Source organism: Lissotriton helveticus, chromosome 5_1, assembly GCF_964261635.1.
Source record: "Lissotriton helveticus chromosome 5_1, aLisHel1.1, whole genome shotgun sequence".
NCBI classification, from domain to species: Eukaryota; Metazoa; Chordata; class Amphibia; order Caudata; family Salamandridae; genus Lissotriton; species Lissotriton helveticus.
Window position 1 is genome coordinate 2,036,546,938 of NC_136065.1, and position 26,718 is coordinate 2,036,573,655.

Consider the following 26,718-nt stretch of genomic DNA (forward strand, 5'->3'; position numbering starts at 1 on the left):
GGTACTCCGGCAAAAACCCTATAGAACTGGAACAATTGAAGAAGTTCTCTTCAGAATTCCCTTTAAAATTTATGAATTTTTAGCCAAGATAAGAGGAAAATGTACTGGAAAACCAAATGCTCCTTTCAATAATAGCCTACTATTCGAACATTTTAGTTTTTGATTTATCTTCCCAGCCAGAGAGACAGCACTGCTCCAGGTTTCTTCAGATTCCTCAGATCTTCTGCTAATCTGTAAACATTAGACCTGAGTTGAGAGCAACCAGTTACTGACCTGTGACCCAGCGGTGACTCCAAACAGCACACAAGTGCAGCAAAGGTCACACCTGAGGCGACGGAAGTACCTCCTTTGCTGGTACACCACTGACCCTCAACAGCATAGTAGTTGAAACCATGAAAACGTAGCCTGTGCAGTGCCCGGTGACCCTATGGTGATCCCCATCTGCACTGGAGCAGCACGTGCTGCACCCCTGACTATGGGAGAGTGCCCAGGCAGTAACCCTGGCATCTGCTTCTTCCAAGCAGGGCTGGGATGTCTCCATACGGCACCGGCCAGGGGTCTGCTCTCTGGGCAGGCTCTGTAAATGTCTTAATTCGGGGAAAACGGTCAGCAGCAACAAAATAATAATAATAATTCTAGGAAAACCGTCAGAAGCGCATAAAACAGATAATTTGGATTTTTCGGGTGCAACGCCAGGAATGTGTCAGAGGGAAATTCTTGATAAGTTAATGTTTAGGAGAGTAAACAGGGCGTGCCCAGCCTCCCTAGGTACTCTCAGCCCGTTAACCCCCCTATGGGCTTATTCTGAAGGGTAAAGGTGCCCAGGTCGCACCCCCTGACAGCACAGAGCGCCACCGGGAAGGGGAACCCCCAGCCCCCGCCGCCATGGAGCTCCTCGTGAGACTGGCATGGATCTGCGCCCTAGTGAACCTCGCCCGCCCGGCGCCAGCGTGAGTGTTTCTTTTTTAATAAAGGGGAATTGGGATTTGTGAGGTTGCAGTTTTCAGTGAGGGAGCTCCGGATTTTACCCTACTTTGATTCATTTCGTGAAAAACAAGCATTGGCATAGCAGGGCCAATAGATCTCGCCTTTGGGACCTTATAAGTGTTTAGCCATGCAACAGTTAATATTGTTGCAGTAAAGATATTGTGCTGCATAACTAAATACTTATAAGGTCTCAAAGGCGAGACCTATTGGATATGCCAATGCTTGTTTTTCTGTGTGTGGCCTGGGGACTCCAGATGTGCATAGGGGGTATCTGGGATGCCTGGCTTGCAGGGTGCCCAGAACGGTGGTAAGTGGGTGGTGTACTCTCCTTCCTGTTTAAGTTATGGGGTTTTAAATGTGCGCAGCTCGGGTGAGTGTTCTTTCAGTTTTCTGCATGAAACTAGATTGCTCCCCCAGTAGGAATTCATAGCCCAGACAAATACCTTCAGTTTAGACGCTCATTAAAATATTAAGGTTCAGCTACATTTCCTTACTCTTTCGGCTGTTTCTGTTATCTTCCTTGTGCTATTTTAAGTTCTGTTTGCTATCACAATAGAGTATGCACGTTACGAACAATACAACACATAACAGTATCACAACATGAACATAAAATAACACCGCAAATGTAGCATACCATACCGTAACACCAGAAAGGAATGTGCTATTTTTTATATTACATGTTCTGGGTATTGCACACGTTAAACAAAAGTTGATTTTGGAATCCATCTATGACTTATGACACAAGTCTAACGGAGTCACGGTAAAAGTATTCAAATTTAATGTGAATATTTGTTGGAAGGTTTTAAATGCTGAATACGCTCAAAATCCTTTAAACTCCTAAGAAAGCTTTGATCTGAGCCGTCGCGGTTGCACCCATGTACGACGATTTCACACCCCAATTTTTAGATCGCATTTGCAAAGTCTATTATGTATTTATTTTCTTTCGATGTTTTAAAGAGGCAGGAAGGACATGATGTAGCAGGCTACGCCACTTAGGCTGAGAGATGGTAATGGAGATGAAGAGAAGGGGACAGATATGAAATAAACAAGTGGAGAACAAAGCAGAAAGAATGTTGGAGCAAATCCGGAGGTGCACGGACATGGGCGCAGACAGGGAAAGAAGAGCAAATCATCTGCATAACAAAAGAAAGTCAGTTGCAGTCAGTGCTTAATTTCAGCCGGTAGTTGAGGCCACCGGCACTTCTTTTTCCTCGCATCACATTTCATTTGCCGATAGTAGGTGAGGAAAAACACACAATGCAGATAGACGGAGGAAGAGAAAGACGGAAAAGGGGAAAAGCAGAAACCTGAAAGAGTGTGTGTCTGGTGTTTGATTAAAGAGGTCTGACACTACACACAGTCAATAGTAGTTCATACCTACAACCGCTGAATACTTAAAATGCCTATGGTTTTAAATAGCACCGGTCAAGCCGTGATAGCAGTAGAGTGGTTTTATAATTGTAGTGATGGAGCAAGGTGATGAACAAGATTTTGTTCAAACTTGCAAAGTTAATCTTCCATAACAATATTATTTGAATTAATAAGCATGTGGTGAAATTACTAATCAACATGGTATAAAGTTATTTGCATCATTACACGTGGGTTTAATTAATGTGCTCTATGTTGCAATTGCGAAGAGAAATAATAAACTAACCAAGTCTATTGTCTTTGTCAGAATTAAATGCGGCTGTTTAACTAATGGCATGTGCTTATTTTGTGTGCTTACGTTATGTCTTTTCTGTGATAAAATGCTCGCAGAGATTCGTCCAGTTCAAAAGAAGAAAGAAGAATGGTAAATAAAATGCTGCTTTTGTATGCTTCGCTAGGTAACATAATTAACAGGTTTAATTAGTATTGGGGGTGGGTAACAGAATGGGTTTCAATTCTTTTATTAATTGATGTCTTGAGTTTGTTTAATAATAGTTTCCGAGAGAGCGGCCTAAAAGATGGCTGACAGAGGTTCAGATGCGAAAAGCTTGTCCTGGGTGGCGCCTCGCATATGCGCAGTTGTGAAGACTTTTTACCATGCTGCCATTAAATGTTTGAAAAACAGTTCTTTTCTTTGTGCAGAACGTGAACTCGGAGGAAAGGCTCAAGGACAGGAATCCGACATGTTTGCCAAGGCTAGGAAGTCAGATTGAAACTCGCAGAATGACATGGAAATTGAGAGACAATAGGGCTTAAGAAAAGCCTGGACTTGGTCAAGAAACGGTAGTGACCTAGGGCCAGATGTAGGAAGCCTAATTCCGGTCGGTAACGGCCGAAATTACCGAATTTCAGCCGTTACCGACCGGAATTAGGCTTTTCATATGTAGGTGGTACATTTCAGATTCGGTAATTTACCGAATCGGTATTTAAGAATTCGGTAAATTACAGATTCTTAAAAATACCGAATCGGTAACTTACCGAATCTGAAAAGTAGGGAGCACTCAAATGAGTGCTTTTCCCGTTTTAGGATTCGTTATTTACCACCACCCATAAGTTGGTGGTAAATAATGAAAACCTTTGAAAAAGCATTTCTTTTGCTTTTCCAACAGTACCATGTTGCAGACATACATGCCAAGGGCATGTATGTCTGTAACATGTGCACCCATACACAATTGAGGGGTGCAACAGTGTGTCAAAGTGACACCCTGCCACCCTTCAATGTTTCCCCCAATTACCGAATCGGTATTTACCGATTCGGTAATTGACATTGATTCCTATGGGCCTCAAGGCCCATAGGAATCAATGGCAATTACCGAATTGGTAAATACCAATTCGGTTATTACCAAATTTTACCGATTTGGTAATTGAATCGGTTAAAATACCTACATCCCGATTGCCATTGCTTTAAGAATCGGTAATCTGGGATTACCTACATCGGGCCCCTAATGTTTTATCGTGGACTGACACGGCACAGCCAATGAGAGACCTGGATTTCTAAGAAAATATGTAATTTGTAGAAAGTTTAGCTAGACAGAAAGGTATAAGAATTGGCACTTTGAGCAGGAGGAGGCTCGCTCCTCTTCTGATGCCAGACTGATGTGACGTGCTGTTGGACTCTTTGGCGCACGTAAGGACAGCAGACTTTTAAGTGAATTTTCCTTTCTAGGTGGAGAGAGAATTAGACAGGGAATTAGTTATAGGGTATGGAAAACTATTATTCTGCTATTAATTCATGCTTTCTGATTTCTGCTTTGAGAGTGTCAGTTTAATAAACCATTTACTTATTAAAAATGCTGATTTCTTATTTGCTAATAAAATAAAGATTCTTAACTAAAATGCTCTTTCTTTGAGATTAAAGATTAATAAAAATTAGATTTGAAATGACAAGCTGGTCTTGTTTATTCATGGTCTAGTTTCCATCAGTTGATCCATTCGCCTTAGTGGCCTAATTATTAATGATATCAGTTTTAAAACCATGGTGAGTATAGATAAACTGCAGTTGTATATAAACGTGTAAATAATTTGTGAATAGATTTGATTAATTAGGTCACATGATTCAGTTGCTCAAAAATTTTCTTGTTGGTTTATGGGCCTTTATTTGAGTTATATGTTTTATGGTAAGTATTGTGATGATAGATAGCGTTTGTGAGACAGTTTTTCATAAGGAGCGCTGGATCAGTAGATATCTATGAATCCACAAATAGACTGATGGACTGGTGTAACGGGCCGGAATTTGACTTGTAAATGCTAGAACTGTTTACTAAACGTGACGTTTTTGAGTATGTATTAACTATTAATGGTATAGCCAGAGAGAAGGAGCAACAAGACCCGGGGCCGCGAGATGTGCTCTGTGCTGGGGGAGGGGCGTTAAAGCACAAGCAAGACACAGAGGCGCGCACGCTGGGAGAGCGAGAGGAAAGCCAGATAGCAGGCGCCTCTGCTCGTGCCTGTGCGCGTAACCACACGCTCCATGCCACCGAAAAAGCTATGGTTGGACTTTTAAAAGCCTACTCACTAAGGGGCATAATATCAAGAACAGGCGACATAATTATCGCCGCTTTATCGGCAGGAAACTGCCGCTAAAGCGGCGATAATGGGCTTGATAATAGGTCCTTGTGAATTCCCATAGCAGCCCAGGTTAACACCAGAACCTGGACTGCTATGGGAATTCACAAGGGCATATTATCAAGCCCATTATCGCCGCTTTATTGGCAGTTTCCTGCCGATAAAAGCTGCGATAATGTATCGCCCTTTCTTGATAATATGGCCCTAAATGTCTCGACAGAGCAAAGCATGCGCTGGCTCAGGAGAGATCTAAAAAACGAAGCACTGCAAACAACAGCTGCTCGCCTGCTGCCGTTGTGTATTCACAGTAATGCGGACGTAGCGTGATTACGCAAAGTGGCATAACAGTGTAATTTCATGTAAGAAATGCATCGATTCGCTGGTACTCCACCGGTGCACATCACTCTTTCTCTTAGTAGTGTGTAGATCTCTTGGTCTGTGGTACTTCACGCATCTATTATTGTGTGTGTCAGTGCCTTTATGTCTGATAGAGAGCAGGTGTTATGCCTAAATGCTCTTTTGTGCATATGTACCCAAATACTGCATTCCTTTGTGTGGTTTTGTTGTACAAAAGCAGGGCACAAGTCCTAAAAAAAGAATAGGGGGACGCTGACGTCACGACAGGAAGTGACGTCACAAAAAATGGCTTGCACCATCAGACTCATTGGCTCCCCTCCCTCACCCCTTAACAAATGGAGCCACACATTCACTCTTTGGCCTCTCTGGGGCGAGATCTCGCCCCAGAGAGGCCAAAGAGTGAATGTGTGGCTCCATTTGCTCCAGTTATCGAGCTCCCGGTAAAATAAGTGGGGGGACGCCGTCCACCCGCGTGGTACCCCGACTCGAGCCCTGTACAAAAGAGAAACCTATTGACTTTGTCCCTGCATGCGTTCATTTTTGTCAGGAAATCTGTGTATTTTGCAGCTGTTTAATATAACAGGTTTTATGCCAATATTTGCTATTAGGGCACTTAGGCACCTTTGGACCATGAGCTGTCAGTGTCTGTGGCAACCGATGGAATCTGCTAGAACTGGCAGCTTCCTACAATGGCTTTAATATAGCCCTTGAGCTTCAAGGGCATGGAGAATCTCAGTGACTGAGCCAGGAATTTATCAGCTCAGCCTTCACTAGATGACATATTGGTGTTAGGACTGTCCTTGCCACAGGGTTGCATTCTGCTAAAAAAACAAATGCTCTTTAAAGGGCTTAAGAAATTGTGGCGGCCAGTCAGATGAATGGCAGCACGCTGCTGGCTCCAGATCTGAAGAATCAGTACTGAGAAGGATCTACTACCAAGAGGCGCTCCAAGAAGTTGGAGAAGGAGTTGACAGCACAGTTTAGCCTAAATATTCTATGGACTATGTCCATAAAAAGCTCGCTGGACGATTGAAAGGGCCTTGAGCCGATCCACAGGGCAACTTTAAATCTCTGCCCAGCGGACATTTAGCTGAGATCAGCAGAGCGAGATAGATTTAGAAGGACCATCTGAAGGGCTCCACCTTTGGGCATCAACAGCAACCAGTGGGCTGGCCAGAGACGCTCAACAGACAGTGAATTCAAAGTTCTCATATATGTATTTTTCCTGTGACCCATACCGGAAACAACGTGGCCCCAATTGCTACGGCGGGCCTGGAAGGGCACGCGTAATGCCCGGTTCCAGCTGGTACAGTTTTTCACGCTACATAGGGCGTATTTGACCCCGGCCAAGATACTGTGGTACTTTGGTGTTTCCTGCTCGACATGCCCGAGATGTAACGCAGACGGTGCTGATATCCTGCATATGTTCTGGTCCTGCGCAGGGTTGGGATCCTTCTGGGAAGAGGTAGTGACGTGTCTGAACAACGTGACAGGGCGGATGTTGGAGGCTGAGATGACGCCTTGTCTGTTGCTCTGGTTCCCGCACACCCCCAACACGAAAGTTACGAGCAAGTTTTATGACTTGGGGATGATTATGGCAAAAAGGAAACTTACCATGCATTGGAAGGCAAGGACGGGTCCTAGCTACCAGCGGTGGCGGGTGAGTTTCTTGACTTGGGCGGGTAGCGAAGGGACGCTCCGTCTGCAATTGGCTAGGCGTTTAGCTAATGACAAGGCGTTGGAAACGGCGAGAGCGTGGGAGGCGCTGGTGGCCGAATTGCTTGCCCCATCTGTAGATACTGACGAGGAGGATGGAGAGGTGAATGCTGAGTCACCTCGGGGGGACCAACCCCCAGCACCAGACAGATAGAGAATGCACTGAGTGTGAATGGGATGAGTGAGTGAACTGGAGGGAAGCCTGACCGCCATCCAGGGCTAACAATGTTAGTGGATTCGGCTGTGGGAGTAGGGCCTTGCCTGTCTCTGCGAGGACGTTTTAACCTGATACAGAATTTATTTTCTCTATGGTCAACTGGCTATGCGGTTGGATGGCCGGTTGCTCTTCCTGTGACCGACCTAAGTGAGGCACACTGGCAGGGGGAGGGAGGAGTAGGGAGGGGGGAGAGATTTACGGCTTAGAAGGGGGAGAGAACTATTTGATATTTGTTTTCTATCCTGTGGCAGCATGAGCCATCTGCGAAATGGCGGCCTTGGTACAGTGATTCTCAGCGGTTTTCTATGCACAAAATAATAAAAATATGTTTAAAAAAAAAAAAATATATATACATATTTTTCCTTTAACAGCATATCACCAGGCTCTCCGACAGTAGTTGCTCTCAAACCAGATCTCCCATATTCTTGTTAGCATTCTGTATTACATATACAGGTTTTGTGAAGATGACATATTGGGTAGGATCATATCCGGAGAGTACAGAGCTGGTCTGCCCTGCTGATGCTCGGGACACTTTGTGGATACTGTACAGGACTTTCAAACCTTCATCAGGAGTATTTCTGGAGTCCCATTGGTCATGGTGCTTGAACTCCTTTGGTTGTGTTACTTGACTCTCCGAAGACAGTCTGCGAGAGGGTGGAAACTCGTTGACAAGCTTCTCAAATCTTGCTCTGGGTCATGACGCTCTTTGGTGTAATTCAGTGCAGCTGCGACAAGACCATCTGTTGCGTGGGGAGGTGCCTTGAACAGGACTGTGCGTGGGCTTTCTGTGCACCGCATGTGGGCTGGCATAAGACCGCTAAAGAGTCACGGCACGACACTTTGGGGCAGGTGGATCATGGTCAGGGCATGTGGAAGACAGCACCAATATTACAGTGGTATGAGCAGATTGAACATCAATGATGGTTGGCTTTCACTTTGGAGAGCCAGGCTGTTTCTTGGCCTTTAGTGACATAGTGATTGTCTGACTCTAGTGAGGTTCTGAGATGTTATCTGGTTGCAGTGATCCAGTTTTAAAGGAACTGGAAGGATGGTGTTACTAGTTACGGTCACCCTTAATCAACAGACATTTCTACTGCCCAAAATTAATATTAGCAGGGCCAGGCATCCACTGTAGTAATATGATAGATAGACTATAGCTATTTCCAAACTATATTAATACCTATTTATTGACATCTTGCTCGCAGGTTTGAAGTGGCTCTTCCATGGCTCTTTGTAGTTTTGTTAGATGGTAACCAACGAACAAGGTTTTTAGTAGATCTGTGAGGTGCTGGTGCTAGTGTTGAACGTCTTTAGCCTGTGCAAGGTGTTGGTCATTCAATGAGGATGCCATGGTTTGCAAAGCAGCCAGGGATGGTGTCTGAACGGTTGCTGTGGAAAGCTAGGGGTAGAGACTTGTTTTTCATTCAACTTATTTCTGGTTCTACCATAACGTCTTCACACATGTCCATGTTAAGGCAAAGTGCAGGCAAACAACATAGCATAAGGTACTGGGGGCTGGAGACAATGAAAATGGGTCAGTGGAAACTGAGGAGAATGGGCCCATTCAAAGTTTCAGGAAAGGTGGAAGGGTCAGCTACACGTTGTTCACTACCCTCACCTAGGCACATTCACACAGTATTCCATGTACCATTGTCAAACAAGTAATTTCTGATGCACTTAGCAAACCTCCACCAGTTCTAACAGGTGGGTCATCAGAGTAAGAAGATGAGGAGATCATTGGCTTCTGTCTCCATGCGGTCAGTTACAATATCTAGTGGTCTCTAAAGAATATGGGGGCATATTATCAAGAAACAACGTTAACATTATCGCCGCTTTAGCGGTTGAAAACTGCCGCTAAATCGGCTATAATGGGCTTGATAATATGCCCTTGTGAATTCCCATGGAAGCCCATGTTCTGGTGTGAACATGGGCTTCTATGGGAATTCACAAGGGCATATTATCAAGCCCATTATCGCCGCTTTAGCTGCAGTTGTCTGCCGCTAAAGCGGCGATAATGTTAACGCCGTGCTTGATAATATGCCCCATGATGTTTTAAAAGGTCTTGGAAACCTTCAGTGCTTGTCCATGCTCCCAAGGTGGTGAGAGGGTTCTATAGACATCATCCATTGGAGGGGCACACTTCAGAGGGGGGTAATGTCAGTATTCAGTCAATGTACAGGCAGACCTCTAAGCATAAGCTACACCAGCTTGACACTTTGGAATGCAGGTCATTGGAAATTAAGGAGAACAGAAACAAGGTAGATAGTCACTCAGTTCCTGAGTCTGGTGTCATTTCCAGGTTAATGGAGGTAGAGCAAAGGCTACCCATAGCTCGTAGTCTTCTGGCATTAGTTGTGTTGGCATCACGCTCGCATAGCAGTTTGCACTCGTATCTATCCCTCATGTTTTTTTATTTTTATTTTTATCCCTTTTGGGTCCCTCGATCTTCCTTTTAGTACTCATTTAAGCTATACCCTTATGTTAGTGTGTTTGCCTATTTATCTTTATTCTACCTCTGTCCAATGTGTTTGCAGCATCGTCTTGGGGCTCTTGACTGGATTTCAAGTTGGCCCAGGACTCATCTCATTCACCCCCGCTGATGAAACTGGTAAGGGGTGTTCACTTATTTGTATGTTGCATTTTCCAGGATTAAAATCAGTATGGATACTGCAAAGGTAAACATGTGAGAAAAGTACAAAGGTACAATGGCTTCTACAGTTTCTATAGGTTATTCAGAATCTTTGTCTGATTTTGATGGACTTTATAATTGACTAAATTACCATCTAACCGTTATATAACATTGTTGGCTGTCATTGATTACGTCACAACGATGAGATACTTCATTCCGTTGAAGAAGCTTCTCAGAGCTGTTAACTTAGCTAATATTTTTATTGTTGAAATTGTTCATCTCCATGGCGTTCCAGAAATCATAATTACAGATCAGGGGTGTGGAATTTATTAAACTATCTACTTGTCCATGGGACAGGTTGCTTCATAAATCTGCTTGTCCTATAACAAAATCAACTTGGCCCTTTGGTGCCATGCAATCTCATTATATAAGAGTTCTGATAGCTCCTTTCTGATTATGCCAGGGCTGAGTCCATAGTAATGTTTGAATACTATCAATCCCCTTATGTTGCCACGTTTCCGCAGATCTACATACTGGGGCTGAAGGTAGTTGTAAGCAATAGTTCCAGGGCAAGGATAAAATGCCTTTTTGATTCGGTGCAAACCTACTAACTTGCATGTTTTAAGGGTTTTCAACAACTCTTCTCTAATCTTTTCCCTTACTGACAAATGTTGGAAATTTACTAATGACAATGGCAGATGTAAACTTTCTTCCAGAGTTGGGAAAAAAGTGTTTGGAGGGAAAGTGAACTTGCAAACACTCAGATTTTCGCAAGAGCAAATCTACCCATGCATATTTGCTCATGCTAAAATGCAGTTCACAAATATTTTCTAGGAGTACTATTTCTTGTCCTATTTCTGTAAATTCTTGGGAATTCACTAAAGCTGTATAGCTGCACTTAATGCAAGGACATATCCCATGGGTGCACTTTTGAAACTTTCTTTAATAATTGGGCCCCCAATTTGGTCTGGCGTTGACTGTGACCTTTTGTATTTATTAAAATTTGGACTCTCTCTTTGTATCGGCTGGCTTTCCTGTGAGTGACAGCATTCTGCTCTTTCACAAGGAGCATATCGGCACACAAAGTAGTTTTGCTCAGTGCCAGTAACTCCTGTAACAGTGTGTGCTTTTTGAGACCAAAAACAATTTTTGCTTTTGCCATTGTTTGTTATAATGGCAGCTCCCACACCACTAAGGTTTTACAAAAATCATGCCAAAACAAGTCACACATTGACAAAACTGAAAAGCTGACCACTAATTTCAGACCTACAGGATTTGCCAGTGCTTGTTTATTTGTATACGTATTGAACCTGATATTCCATTATGAATGATTTTGGGAAATACTAGCATGCATCAACACGTTACTAAATGATGCTGCAAAGAAAGGGTACTTGACATTTTAGAGTAGTTTAGCAAAGTGTTCTTTTTTCTGCTTTAATTTTTTTTATTAGCATTTTATTTTGAAAGCAAAGAATCAATCTTGCTTTCAAGCTTCTGCAAATATTTGCATAAACTCAGAGAATATTCTGAGACCATTATACATAGCCTCATATTGCTGAACTTTGAAAACGTGTATACGTTTTTGTACTGGTACCACTGTCAGTAGTGCAGTCGGAACTTACAACATTTACTCACCCTCATAATAAAGGCTTTCAATTAATGAACCGTAATAGAAGTTTGAACAGCATTAACATATGGGCAAAAATATTACCTTAACTGCAGACAGTGCCCTTCCCTGATCCATAATGTGGTACTGCAAACTGGCAGCCAAAGGGTTTCTGCTGAAGGGGGTTGGGCCTACTTGTCCCAAGGACAACATACACCTGAAAACATGTAACCCTTGACCCCAAACAATATGGCCTGGAAGTTGGGCTATAGGAATATCACATCCCTGTAGATAAAGGGACGATATTCTTAGCACTTTTTTGGAGGGAGTTAATAAAAAATATGGGGCTGCCAGACCTTTCAAACCTGCTAGCTATCACCCAAAGACTGATGGACAAAGTGAATGTTTAATTCAATGTCTGGAAAAATATTTAGAATGCTTCCTGGTAGATTATAGCCATAGTTGCTAAACATGACTACCAATGTCAGCTAGAACGTACGAATATTGAGGGTAGTGAAGCTGGTGCCTTCTCTATTACGATAAATGGCAACTTCACCTTGAAAGGCCTTTTGATCTACCGCCCGCCTGGCCCTTCTACAGCCTTTATTGAGAAACTTGTGGAGGACGTCACTGAAGCTGCATTAAGTACGGACAAATACCTAGTCCTGGGTGATCTAAACTTACACCTAGACACCCTTGCGGACAAAGTAGCAAATGATCTTTGTCTAACAATGGCAAGCCTGCAGTTTGAACAGAAGGTACAACACCCTACCCACAAGATGGGCCACCTTCTTGATCCAGTTTTCGCAAACTGGAACCAAGTGGAAGCTCAGACCCCGGTCCCCATCCCATGGTCTGATCACCATCTTATTCCATTTACCATTGGGACACAGGGACCTTGTGTGGCCGACACTCCTGCTGACAATCATCCTAGGCGGAGATGGGCGGCGTTCTCCCAAGCCCTATTCAATCAGGCGTTAATTGCGAAGGGTCCTCCCGGTGGTGTGGGCGTGGAAGAAATTAATTTCAACCTAGACCAACGAATTACGGAGGCCCTGGACCTGGTGGCTCCACTTGGTGCGGCCAAAATGGGGGGTCGAGCTGAAAGATCAGCCCCCTGGTACAATGAGGATATGCGGGTGGCTAAAGCAGTATGCAAACGGGCCGAAAGGCAATGGAGGATTGCCTATTCCACCCCCGCCAAAGCAGAGTACATTGACTGCAGGCGTAGCTACCATAAGTTGCTACGAAAGGGCAAATCACTGTACTTCTGCACTAAGATTGAAGAAGCCGAACAGTCCACCAAGGAACTCTTCTCAATCTATAAATCTATTGCAGTTGGGAAGCCCGCTGTGTTGCCCACGAAACTTTGCACTACGGAGGGCTGCGATCGTATCGCAGAGTTCTTTGCTAATAAAGTTATTAACATCTACAACTCCTTTCCTCAACGGGCAAACAACAGTCCTCCACAGGGGGAGAGCACTAAAACCAAGGGAGAACGACAGCTAATCTCCTTTGCCACCCCTCCAACTGAAGAACTAATTCGTATTTGCGGGTCGATTAAATCTGGCTCCCCACGAGATCCGACGACTCCCAGTCGACTTAAGGGCAGCCTGCAAGAACTAGAACCCTATGTCCGCCACCTTTTAGATACCTCCTTCAAATCCGAGAGTGTCCCCAAAGCCTGGAAGCAAGCAATTGTACTCCCCCTGCAAAAAAAAGCCAATGTGAATTTCGAAAAACTTGACAACCTCCGCCCCATCTCCCTCCTGCCCTATATGGCTAAAGTGGCGGAAAAAATAGCCAATGTACAACTCATGCAGTTCGTGGAGGAGGCTTCGCTACTCCACGACTCGCAATTTGGCTTCCGTCCCCGTCACTCGACGGAATCGGCACTTCTTGTGGCGGTTGAAGCACTTCGACAGGGCGTGGATGAGGGCCAAACCATGGCCTTGATCTTGCTCGACTTAAGCGCAGCATTCGACACTGTAGCACATTCCACCTTGCTACAGTGTCTGAATGAAGGTGGGGTTACAGGCGCTGCGCTCGGCTGGATCAGGTCCTTCCTGTCTGACAGGTGTTTCCAGGTCAGGTTGGGTGAATGCTATTCGAGGGAGATTGAGTTGGGCCAGGGCGTGCCTCAGGGTTCGTCCCTGAGCCCAACCCTATTTAATATCTATGTCTCCCCCCTAGCGGCCATCGTGGAGGGACACGGCCTTCGCCTGGTGTCCTACGCCGACGACACGCAGTTGGTCGTCTCCCTATCGCGTACACCCGGTCTTACAGCAGTCATCTTCAGGAACTGCATGCAAGATCTTGCAGCCTGGATGTCCGCAAACTGTTTAAAGCTGAACGGTAGCAAGACTGAGGTGCTCGTGGTGGGCCCTCTGCTTGGTCGTCGGCGTGGTGGCCACCCTGCCTGGGCGAGATCCCCGTTCCTTGCCATAAGGCCAGGAACCTTGGCGTGTGGCTGGATAAAGACCTTGCCTTTGGTCCCCAGATCAGCCGGGTGACGGGGGTATGCTTCGGTGTCCTAAGAGCCTTAAGGAAAGTCTTAGACCTGCTTCCTATTTCTGCTCGAAGGACGCTGGTGCATGCCCTGGTCACCTCGCGACTTGATTATGGGAACTTGCTTTATCTGGGGGCCACGAGAAGGTCATGGGCCGCCTCCAAGTGCTCCAAAACGCCGCGGCGCAGCTTGTACTCAGACTCCCCAGGAGGTCACCCTCCAAACCTGCTCTTCAAGCCCTCCATTGGCTTCCTGTGTAGAAGAGGGTTGAGTTCAAAGCCCTCTCCACATGCCATCGCATTCTGAGCGGGAAAGCCCCTGAACCGCTTCAGAGTTTGGTGACCCACTACGAGCCCACCCGCAACCTACGGTCTTCTCAGACTGGGCTACTAATGGTACCCAGAGTAAGGAAGGCGCGTATGGGAGGGAGATCCTTTAGACATCTCGCCCCCAGATGCTGGAATGTCCTACCTCCAGAATTGCGACTTGAACCATCTGAAATCCTGTTCAGGAAAAAGCTTAAAACCCACCTCTTCAGCAGGTAGCCTTTAGTGGGAGGAGCTACCACTCCACTTATCACAGCGAGGGGACACGCCAGTGGCGTCACCAGGCGCTTTACAAATGCCCAATAATAATTACCTGGATGCCTGAACAAGTGGATTCCCTCAGTAGAATTTGCGTACCTTAACTCACTCTATGTATCACTTGTGATCAGGAAGAACACCCTTCTTTTGTTCCTATGGATATCATCCTCAGATGTTACCACAGAAAGTTATTATTTCTTCTGTTCCCTCTGTTACTGTACTTCTACACAGACTTCAAGATATACTGAAGGCAGCGCACCAACATCTGGTGCAGGTGATACCAGCTTATAACAGCTTCCTGATATACATTACAGAAAGGCACTCGATTATCAGAAAAGGAATAAGGTGTGGTTATTTACCAAATTCCCAACCATTCATGGATCTTGCTCTAAATTTACACCCCGATTTGTAGGTCCATTCAAAGTTTTGGGAAAAGTGGAAAGAGCAGCTGTAAGTTTATCTTCAACTTCACATTTGCATGTCCATCCACTAGTCCATATATCTAGAGTAAAACTTGCCATTTCAGAGGCACTTAGTAAAGACTCACCGCTCCTACTGGACCTGTCACAAGAGTAAGAAGATGAGGCCATTGACTCCTGTATCTTTGAGGCCAATTTCAATTTCTAATACCATGGAAAGGATATGATAAGTTTGAAAGGTTGTGAGAATGTGCATGCTGTCAAGCTTCTATAGACAACATCCAGTTGGGGGAGGAGCATTCTCAATAGGAGGGGCACCGGTTAGGATTCATGAAAAGTACAGGCAGACCACAAAGCAGGGGATACATGGGGGTTGAAGACAGCAAACACTGCTGCTAATGGCAATTCTAGTACAAGTATACCACAATCATATGGGGTGGGATGCTGAGTCACCTCACCGTGTAATCCCAGTAAAAACTACTTCAACTCCACAGAGACAGTACGCAATAAAACGTGAGGCGAAAAAATAAGTCAGGGAGATCTTATATCAACTTGAATATCAAGGTGTGATTGAAAATTGCCCCACACAGTCACTTTGGCCTTAATTGTATGTTTCCCTTATACGGTTTGATTCTGTGAGCAGGCTGAAAGCCATACTTTTACAGAAGGAGGTGGCCTTAACCTCAGCCCAAGAGACTTTTGATCTTCAGGTTGCAAGGTCTTCAGCTGTGATACAGTATTTAGTCCGAGCGAACGTCCCGCTCCATTTCGGAGAAATGGTACATCCTATCTTTAAAATGTCTGATACAAGTGGGATAGTACACCCATTTAAGACCATAGGTTCCGGGCTAGTAAGTACCTTTCAGATGATCTTCGGAGAAATTCCATCATTAATACACTCCGTATTGGGAAGCTTTTTTTGGAGGGCTTCCGCTGGCCCTCCAACTAGTAGTGGGTATCCTGGTTTTAATTTTTCTGCTATGCAATGGACATCCCCAATTCCAAGGAGATGGAAAAACATGCATCTCGCTCTGCCCAAAAGCCATTCTGTTTCGCATCATGGAAGCGAGAGCATTTTTCCTGCTCTTGCTTCCATGAAGCGAAGCAGTGTTTGCTATGGCATGGCAGGAGCAGCACCGCCCTACACATTTTTTTGAGTGTAGCCCCGGGGTAGTGGTGGTCCCAGGAGCTGCTTGAGGGGGCAGGAGCCCCCCCACACCTAATTACTAAATAGCCCTGGGGAGGTGGTGGACCCGGGGCTGCCTGTGGGGCGGCAGGAGCAACCAATGCATTTTTTTTAAAGCCCTGGGGAGGTGGCGGTCGCCAGGACCACGTAGTGTGGGCAGGAGCCCACTCGTGCATTTTTTAACTACATACCTCCAGGGCGGTGGCGGTCCTCTGGGCTGCGGGGGCAGCCTGGCCCCCCGTTTATAAGCTCCGGGGATGTTGCGGTCCCCGGGACTGCGCTGGCCCCGCATATCTATTTACAACTGCCCCTGGGACGTGGCCCACCCGGGGACTACAGGGAAACAAAGCACGGGAGACCATGCTTCGTTGAAAACAAAAAAACCTTTTCGACGGGATTCACAGACCCTACGCGACTTCCACTGAAAATAAAAATAACATGTTTTGGGGCCCTAGGGGTCCCTGTGGCCCCCCCCCCCCTAGCAGACCTAGGGGGTCAGAGTGTTTCTACCCATCCCCCTTTTATTCATTTTTAATGTTTTTCAACCTTTTTCCTTGTGACGTGGTTCAACTGCGTCACAGGATGGCTGCCAACACTTCCTGGTTGGAACTGTTGCCACCAATCGTAGGCTCGAGATCGGTAGGGTTTGGGCATCCTTCGCGTTGATATATGGATATCTGAGAGATGTTTACATTTCTTAGGAACTACTGAACTGAGTCACCTCACCGTGTAATCCGAGTAAAAACTACTTCAACTCCACAGAGACAGTACGCAATAAAACATGAGGTGCAGACCTTCAAGCATAGGTCCTTTGTTTAAAAGTACGGAGAGCAGCAGCACGCCGATATCTTTCACAGCTGTCACTCACTGCCTGATGCGTTTCGAATACCATTCTTTATCAATAAGAGTGCTTTATGAATCAAGCGCTACCTTATTGCCAAATTTGATGTAATTCTGTTCAGCAGTTCGGGCTGTAGCCGTGTCTAAATTTTCCTATGAAAATTAACATGGAGAAAACGTGTTTTGGGACCACCCTTTTTCTTGGCCCACACTTAACGAATCACCCAGAAAAGTTCAACACAACAGCTGAAAAGTGAGTGGGCCAATAGTTTTAAAATTTCGCAAAGATCCGTTAAATGTCACCAAAGATATTGGCAAAATGAAAAACTTTTTTGAATAGAAACAAGGTCCTAACTATAGCTACCTACTTCCAATAGAGCACATTATATATATATATATTCCTGCTCTTGCTTGACCTTCCGATGAGGGGCACTCGAATGAAGGCACAGACCTTCAAGCATAGGTCCTTTGTTTAAAAGTACGGAGAACAGCAGCAAGCCGATATCTATCACAGCTGACACTCACTGCCTGACGCGTTTCAAATACAATTCTTTATCAAAGGCATCTCGTGGTGACATGAAATGCACACCTGGTCTCTCCTCCCTTAAATTAATCAGTTGTGCGCCCTGTATGGGCTGTTCTGTATGAATGCTGTACGTTGCATTATGGGAGAGGCAGTTCCGTGGGGAAATACGTTCCCTTTGAAGTGCATGAATTTCCCTGCTGAAATTTCCTTAAAAGCCCGCAGATGGGCCTTTGCTGTTGTTTCCCTCCTTATCTATGGTCTCCACTCCACAAACAGAAGCCGGCAGGTCCGACCCCAGTGGCCCTCATTTTACATGAGGTGGTGCTCCCTCGGCGGCAAGGCAGCCGCCAATAAATTCCTGCTCCTGCTTGACCTTCCGATGAGGGGCACTCGAATGAAGGCACAGACCTTCAAGCATAGGTCCTTTGTTTAAAAGTACGGAGAACAGCAGCACGCCGATTTGGGAGGGAGGGCGAGGGGTGGGAGAAACGTAGACCAGAATTGTTTTGAGTGTGAAAAAGGCCGCTTTATTAGGAAACAGGTGCACATTACAAATATAAAACCTTGGCAACGCCTTACAAAACTATCTCTCACTAAATAAATAATTAACTACAAACCCCGCCCCCCACCCCCTCCCTTAAAATTCTTTGACCCCTCCCCCACCCAACAATACAGCATTAAACCATTACAACAACATTATAAACATAACATCATCAATAAACATTACGTCATTAATTCAATCATTACGTCATCATTTAACCCCTTATTCATCAAAACCCCAATCACATATTGAAAGCCAGGCCCTCTTTAACCATAAACCCTGCCTGACCCTTCACTCCTGCCAATACCCCCCAAAACCTGAACGGTCAAACAATGACCAACTTCCCCTGAACCTGTCAATCAAAGAATCAATCCAATACTCATCAAACAATCTACCATAAACAGCACCGGGGCAACCAAAAACCCCGCCACCCAGAAAGGTAGGAGGGGGAGAGAAACGACACCACCTCCCTTTCTGCCCCCCCCACCGGTAAACTAAAAACAGAACCGAACCAACATTAACGTTGCATAGCTAGCGAACGCGCCAACACCTCACTTAACTCCAACAAGTATAGGTCCATACCCACTCTGGACAGGTGAACACCATCATCTCTGAAGAATTCCACAGTCTCAAACTTAATTTCCCTATGGGAAATCGTGCTAAAACCAAGACCACGGCAGCAGCGCGAAACCTCTGAGTTTACTTTCTTCCTAGCCCTGTCAACCGCCTTGGGGTTGACCGCTCCTCTCCAGATCCTACGCGGTATTAATTCAGTCCAATAGACATGGCACCCAGCCCAAAGCTCTTTGATAAGGCCCAAATCCTTCTTAATAGCTCGAAGTAACACTACACCTTTGGTAGCACAAAGATCGTTTTCCCCCAGATGGATGACCAGAATATCAGGACACAGCCCGCCCACCATATTGTTGTTAAGACAAGGGATTAACTCTCTCCAGAGCATCCCACCTTTCCCCTTCCAAACCACATTGAACATACTAGCGTTAAAACCCAGAAGTTCTCCAAAGTAACTCTGTGCCGCCTGGACTCGGGCCCACTTCACGAAGGAATGCCCAACTATCCAGACTGTCACCACAGGAGAACGAGGCCCAGCAACAGATCCTATAAAAGAAAACAGAGTTAGAGCTCATGGGAAGGAAGATGACGCATGCGCCTCCTCCGCTTGACTTCTCACGTAACGCTGAAAGCAGTTTGAAGACCAACGACCCAGCCTCATGATATCCCTTTGAGTCCAACCTCTATTAAAGGCTTCAGTTGCAGCCCCAATCCGGAATGAATGTGTCCCATATAGACTCCCATCCAGACCCAAGTGTTCCAACGCTTTGCGCAAAACCATGCGGAATTGGTATGCTGTAACCAGGGTGCCATCAATATGCTGAAAAACGAGTACATCATCACCACCCCCACACAAAGAGCGCCAGCGCCGCGCTAGTAGTAAAGGGCAAGTAAGCCGTGGGGCACGCGCCTGCAACCACACACCCTTCCCCTTCTTAGTCTGATCAGTTTTGGAGCTGGGTAACCATACATGTACCCCTTCATCCGAACAAAAAACATCCCGCCAAAATAGGCCACACTTGCATTTCGAGCCTAACAACTCCGAAACCCTAAAAGCTCCAAAAAACATGAATGCCATTAACATGGAAAATAAGCATGACTCAAAGTCATCAGAACAAACCTCAGGGAGAACAGTTATCAAACGTGCCAGAATCTGCCAAGATAAAGGAGCCCTGAGTCTACTGGTGTGCCCTTGTTCTCTGGCCCAACCCTCAAGCATCCTCCTGCCAATCTCCCCTGCTGACGGAGGATAACCCCATAACAACTTGCCCATAAATGCTATCCCCGCTAATTTACCGGCGATAGTCACCTTAGTCAGCCCTTTGTCCATGAGATCCAGGATGAAATTCACGACATCCTCCGAACGACGCCAAACCTCCTCACGCCTACAAGCGCCAGACTCCAGAAATTCCCTCCAGGCCAGAGAATAAGCAGAACGCATAGACACAGACAAAGAACCTACCACCAGTTGTAAGACCCGACGTTGCCTACGTGCCACAGATGAATCGGCATCGGGGTCGGTGCTTGGTCTGCCTCCCTCGCCAGTCCACGGAATCTCCCCCACTGTGAACGAGACAGAGCATCCGCAATGTCATTGTCCACCCCAGGAATGTGCAAAGCACGAAAGTGAATGTCGTGTTTCAAACAACCCAGCACGAAAACTCTCATGAGCTTCAAGACCTGTTCATCCCTGGCAGACTGTCGATTCACAATTTCCACCACAGCCATGTTATCCACACGAAAAAGCACTTTCTTATGTGCCAAGACCTCCCCCCACAGTGTCAAAGCCACCAGCAAAGGAAAAAGTTCCAAAAAGGTAATGCTGCGGCCACCATTCAACCACTCATCCGGCCAACGTTCCGCACACCATCTTCCATTCCAATACAGACCAAAACCATCACTGCCAGCTGCATCCGAAAACATTTGCACATCCCATTGAAAGTCAACGTCCCTAAGCAAAGGAACACCATTAAAGGAAGAGAGAAAAAATTTCCACATTCTCAAATCCTCCTTGACTCCAGCAGACAATCGAACCCTATGGTGAGGCAAATGTTGACCTGCAAGAGCCCTGCCTAATCTACGACAAAAAGTCCTTCCTGCTCTCACGACCCTACAAGCAAAGTTGAGATGGCCTAGTAACACCTGAACATCTTTCACCAACACTTTCCTTTTTGCTAACATAGTGTCCAGCAAATACAGCATCTTCACTTTCTTATCCTCAGGCAAGCGAGCCCGCATTGCCACAGAATCAAGTTCAATCCCCAAAAAGGACAAGACTGTGTCAGGACCCATAGTTTTCTCGGGAGCCAAAGGAACTCCCAGATCCTCCATGAGCCCTTGGAAAGTGTCCAGAGCAGACTGGCACTCCGCGGAGCCCGGGGACCCGACAAAGAAAAAGTCATCCAGGTAGTGCGTTACCAGTGAGTGACCAGACTGATGAGTAAAGTGCCATTGTAGAAAAGTACTGAAACACTCCAAAAGAGAACATGATATGGAGCAACCCATCGGCAAAGCCTTGTCCACATACCATTTTCCTGAAAATTGGATACCCAGAAGACACCAGTCTTCCGGGTGGACAGGCAGTAGCCGGAAAGCAGACTTTATATCACACTTGGCCATCTCAGCAGCTGCGCCCGCGGTCACAACAAGTGACATGGCCACGTCAACTGAGGAATAAGAGACTGAAACAGGATCTGGATCAATAAAATCATTGACCGACGACCCTTCCAGCCATGATAAGTGTTGTATAAGCCTGAATTGTCCCGGATCTTTCTTCGGGACCACTCCAATAGGTGATATTATTAAATTAAGGATCGGCCAATCGTGAAAAGGGGCCAGCCATTCTCCCTTCATGCACTTCCTTATTCAACTTGTCTTGTACCACTGTGCCATGCTCAGATGCAGATTTTAGATTAGCAGACCATCTTCTTTGTCTAGGACCTGTGTAACCTAACTTGAAACCAAATTCAAAACCATCCAACAATGTTTGTTTCCCAGCTGCATTATCATAGTCATGAAGTGCAAGGCGCAACTTTTCCAACTTAACCGGTGTATGAGCCCTTGGACCCAGAACCCCGATTACCTCTGAACCCCCTACCTCCTGCAGAATGTTGGGACGTCCCCGAACCCCCTGCACCTGACTGAGTCCCCTGATGATCCCCTGCTGGCTCGTTCTCCCAGCATCTAGACAAGGGGTGTCGCTTACCACAACCTGAGCACTCATGCCTGAATTTACAATATTCCCTAGTACAGAAGCCTTTATTAAACTCCCAGCACGTGCCGACTGCAGGCTGTGTGTTTGAGCTACTTCCCACCCCTCCCCTGGTGGGCTTGCCCTGAAAGGGCCGGTATATTATGGGGAGACCACTGGCTGTAAAAATCGTCTTACCCCCCGAAGCCGACCCCATAGTGTGCTGCCATAAATCAGTGTCCAGTTCCCCCCACTTGGCCTCCGGATCCCAAGCCATCCTGGCCCTGAACTCCTCATCATATTGGGACCAAGCAAACCCCCCCCCCCCCCAGTATGCTGCGCCTTGCGTATAACATCCATGTATTTAAAAAGGGACACGCTGCGCTCTGGGAATTTCTCACAATACACGCTTGCATATATTAGGAAAGCAGCTGTCCAATTCTCAATGGTTAGGGGAACTCTAGGCCGTTTTGCCAGCTCAAATTCTTCCTCCTTGGACCCTTCCTTGGACCGTACTTCTCTGTGTAGCAACTTAAGTAGTTCCACATATTCACCCTTCCAAATTCTTTCCTTTGTACTCAACATTAAATGTGCCCTCAAAGGCTTCGTGACTCCCATATAGGGCAATTTTTTGATTTTCAATTCTTTGCTGGCCAATGGCTCTTTTGTAATACCTGAGGCCTCTGTACCAGTACCACTTCCAACTTTACCTGCAGTGTCCAGCACCTCATCAGTGCCCACAGCAGTGTCTTTCACATAACGTCCCTTTTCCAGCCGCCCCTCACCAACCCCAACAGCCTCAGTCCCACCTGTGCCCACAGACACCATAATTGGTTTGGCCTGTGTAGCTATCTGCTCACCTGGCAACAAAGAGACCACTCTCGCAGGCCCAGCCTGTGATGCCGATACCACTGTGTCACGTCTTGGAGGCGCCCTGACTGACGGGCCGCATTCTCGTCTCTCCTTGACTTGCTTTTGCACCACTGGAGCCTGAAAAACACTTTCAACAACATGAGAGGGCACCCCCCTTTCCACGTCCCGCAACTCTCCTTCTTCGGGACTATCTTCATCGTAATCCAGAACCACTGAATCAGGTTCATCTGGAAACACCACACCACGGGTCTTACCTAACCCAACATCAGCCATATTACATTTTAAGTTTTGTGTAGAAATTCCATGAGGGGGAGCAGACTGTACACGCCCGTACCTCCCCTGGCGCTGACTCTGCGGCTCCATAGCCGCCAGTAAGGTAGGACACCTATACCTGCTACTCGATGGGGCCAGCGGGGTCACGCCGGACCCTCGTGTGCTGGCCGCGGCGGGCTCCCTCGGTGGAACAGAGAGGGCCGCGCTAGGCATTCTCCTCGCTTCACCTTGGCGAAAGTGGACTGGACCGCGCCCTGCCAAGTCTGGACCGCCGCACCTATTCCTATCCTGAAAAGAAAAAGTTTGGACTGGTGTGCTAGGGTTGTGGTATATAAATAAATAATACCGGATCTAGGTTTTACTGGACATAGTAATAACAGATAGCTCAATAAATAAGAGTCAAGATTCGAGGTAGTAGGAGTTTGCAGGTTTAATACAGCATAAAGGACAGGAACAGGACAACCTGCATGGGAATAGGATGGCAGGGCCTGACAGGGGGGCCCCGACAGCTGTCGGGCAGGATCTGGGATGAGCGCGCTAACATTTAATAACAGTACACAAGCATATATACTAAAACAGTTGCATTACAATGAATACAGTAGGCGGAGCAGTGGGTGTGGTCAATAGCAGTCGCGAAAGATAAGGGTGAAAGTAGGTGTAACAAGAGGCGTATGCATAGACATGTGATGTAAACGTAACAGAATATGTCATAAATGGGGCGGAAACATGGAGGGGGCTACCTAAGGAGCCGGGACCTCTAACCTAGTGGTGCGCGCAAACTGACAATGACGTGTTACTAGGAGAAGCTGGGGGCTATGAACTCTGTGCTAGGAGCAGAGACTGAAGTCTGGAGAGTCAGGGCAACATGTACCTAAGGCATATCTAGTATCTGATGTTTAGAGTACATGTTGATAGAATCCAAAAGTTATCGGGGTAAAGGCTAACAGACTCTAAGACTAGTGCATGCATTATTCTACATGTAGTGCGTGATGAAGAATATGAAATGACCATAAATACAGTATTTCTCTTACATGGAGACGTAAAGGCTAGACGATGACGGAAACTATTGATGTGATTCAGTAGCTTAGGAATGCAGAGAAGGAGGGCTGGACTGATAACTAGAATCATAACATACTCTTGGCAGACTCGGAGGCAGAGCCAGGCTGAACCGGGCACTGTGAGGCAGGAAGTAAGTGAAGGGTCAGGAATACAGGTGGGGGCTGTATCGCTCCTCAGCGAGGGCTCAGGAGACAGGAGCTGAATCTGGTGTCCAGGCCCCTTTGAGGCCTAGAAACGGGGACTTTACAATGAAATAACGTGCACACTGGGAAACATGGCAACGTAGCTTTACATAGGCCTGATATTCGTAGTATTCACGAGAACTGGAAACTGGCATACTAGGGATGGACACAACTATAATTGCGTCTTTAATCGAACATGGGGAATACATATGCATATTAATCATGCACACATAACATAAGATGGAGGACACGTAGGGACACAGAACATGGCAAAATTTACTTTTCCACATTCCCTCCTTGTCACTACGTTTCCATCAGGAAACATCAATATTCATGATACCATCTATCATTTCATACAGTATCATTTGTTCGTCTCGAATTGTCTTGGAACGGGATTTAGAACGGGACTTGGGACTAGGAATACAAGAGGTAGCACAAATGCCACAAATCGCAGGGCCACATTGTATACAGAGGCAGCAACTGAATATGATCGCTACTGCAATACCTAGAAAGGACAAGACTTTCCATCCCCAGGCAGAAATTATATTCCAGAACCAACCGGACCATGTCCAGGTGCCTGGATCTTGGTGTAACATATGGGCAATTTTATGGAGTCTGGTTATAGCTGAATAAACAGACGGCGCGTTATTAGGAATGAAAATGCAGCAACTAGATCCGATGACTCTACAGGCCCCGCCCCTATCGGCCAGTATGACGTCAAGGACGAGACGATTCTGGAGCACGACAAATCTCATAGCAGATTGCTCTTCGGTTAAGTTACCTAGGGCAGAGGCAGTCTCATTCACTACGGCTTCAAGGGTTCTGGTTAACCTACGTATTAACTTACTATTCTGGACAGGTCCTATAAAGAAGAAGAAACCTTTATTGAAATCTGTATACTGTTCTAGAGCAGTTTCAGTATAATCGACAATTGGGGACTCGATCTCCCTTCTATGTCTAATGTGTACTAGATGTGTGTTTCTGTGGTAATCAGATGGGGCTAGAAAAACTGGTGGCAGTAGGAAGGCAATGTAACAGGTTCCCTCCCAATCGAGGGGCAGACGAACATATGCGGTCTGACCACAAACAAAATAAGAATGACGTGAAGCTTTGAAAATAGATTTCCTACTGTCACTATACTTGACAATAGTAGTACAATCACTATGTCCTACATGTACGGAACCATTCTTTCTGACACATAATTCGCCTTTAACTGGTAGTACTGAAATAGCAGGTAAGTCTGGAGTAGGATCAGACTGAACATTCAGGACCATAAAATTCGAAGAATAATTACCTAAATTATAAACTTCATTCTCTAGATCTAACCCTGTTCTGTGGGGAAGACCTTGCTTGTCTGGAAAACATGTACCGTTAAGAAAAGACATATCTGTTGAGGATGACGTTAACGTGGACCATGCTCCACACGAACCATTATGTGAAAATGGATAAGGAAAGAGTGGCAGAACTCCCTTCGGTGTCTGGAAAGGGGGGAGTCGACCACACACCCAACAATTAGTGGCATTGCTGGTCTGGTGTGAATAATGTAACATGCGGATAAAGGAATTATTACGCATAGCAAGACGATAAGAGAGTTCATGAGGAGGCAGATCACTAAACGTGTGCTCTACTGTAGCAATAGAAGACTTATTTACATGAGAAACTGGAAAATACAAATAAAAAGCATAACTGGTGCAGGTAGTCATAAGGCTGAAAAACAATATGAAACTTAGAAAAACGATACATCGGATTGAGTTTTGACTAACTCTCTCACTATGGGGGTCTATTTTATACATGTCAGAAACCGGTCTAACCGTTTCACCTAGGGGAGGACTTAGACAATCAAACTGGCTGACTTATTTTACTAGACCTTAATTTTTTCTTATACTCCTGTTGCGGAGTTTTCTCTAACAGGGAGGGTTCAGTATCATTGTCTTTTGCGGGACAGTCCTTAAGAATAGTACTTTGGCAGTCATTCAAATCCTCGGAAATGTTCTTAGAAACAGGCTTTAGTCCGTAAAATTTCTTCACATGAGACAAATGGACCCAGCCCTTCCTGCCTTCCAGCTTGACGGCAGTACGGGTGGCCAGGAGGACCTGTCTGGGTTCTTTCCAGCGAGGCTCCAGCGGGCTTGAACGATCAAAGTTCCTCACAAGAACCATGCATCCGGGAACGATTTCATGCGGTGCCACCTCGGTATTGTCTGGAAATGCGGCAGCAACCTGTGAACGACAAGAGTGTAGGGCAGACATCAAGGAAGCTAGGTAATCTGTCAGCATATTACTTGAAACATCGGTAATACTTCGGGGTCTAGGTGTACCCCACATGTTAGGGGGGCGGCCGAATACGACCTCATACGGGGACAGACCTGATCTGGAGTGTGCGACCATGCGCATATAAAATAAAGCGACTGGCAGAGCTACTAACCAGTCTACACCTTTCTCTTTACATACTTTGGCA

The 26,718-nt window shown here is 46.0% G+C and overlaps 1 protein-coding gene across 1 annotated transcript in view; it reads left to right on the top strand.

Annotated features, from left to right (window-relative positions):
* The first annotated feature begins 793 nt into the window (after positions 1-793).
* Positions 794-26,718, top strand: part of LOC144756224 (complement C4-like) — a 1,111,910-nt gene continuing 1,085,985 nt past the window's right edge. Inside the window, exon 1 of the mRNA XM_078645841.1 lies at positions 794-950. Within this exon, the coding sequence (XP_078501967.1) occupies positions 886-950 (65 nt within the window). The 5' untranslated portion in view covers positions 794-885. The remainder of the gene's footprint in view (positions 951-26,718) is intronic.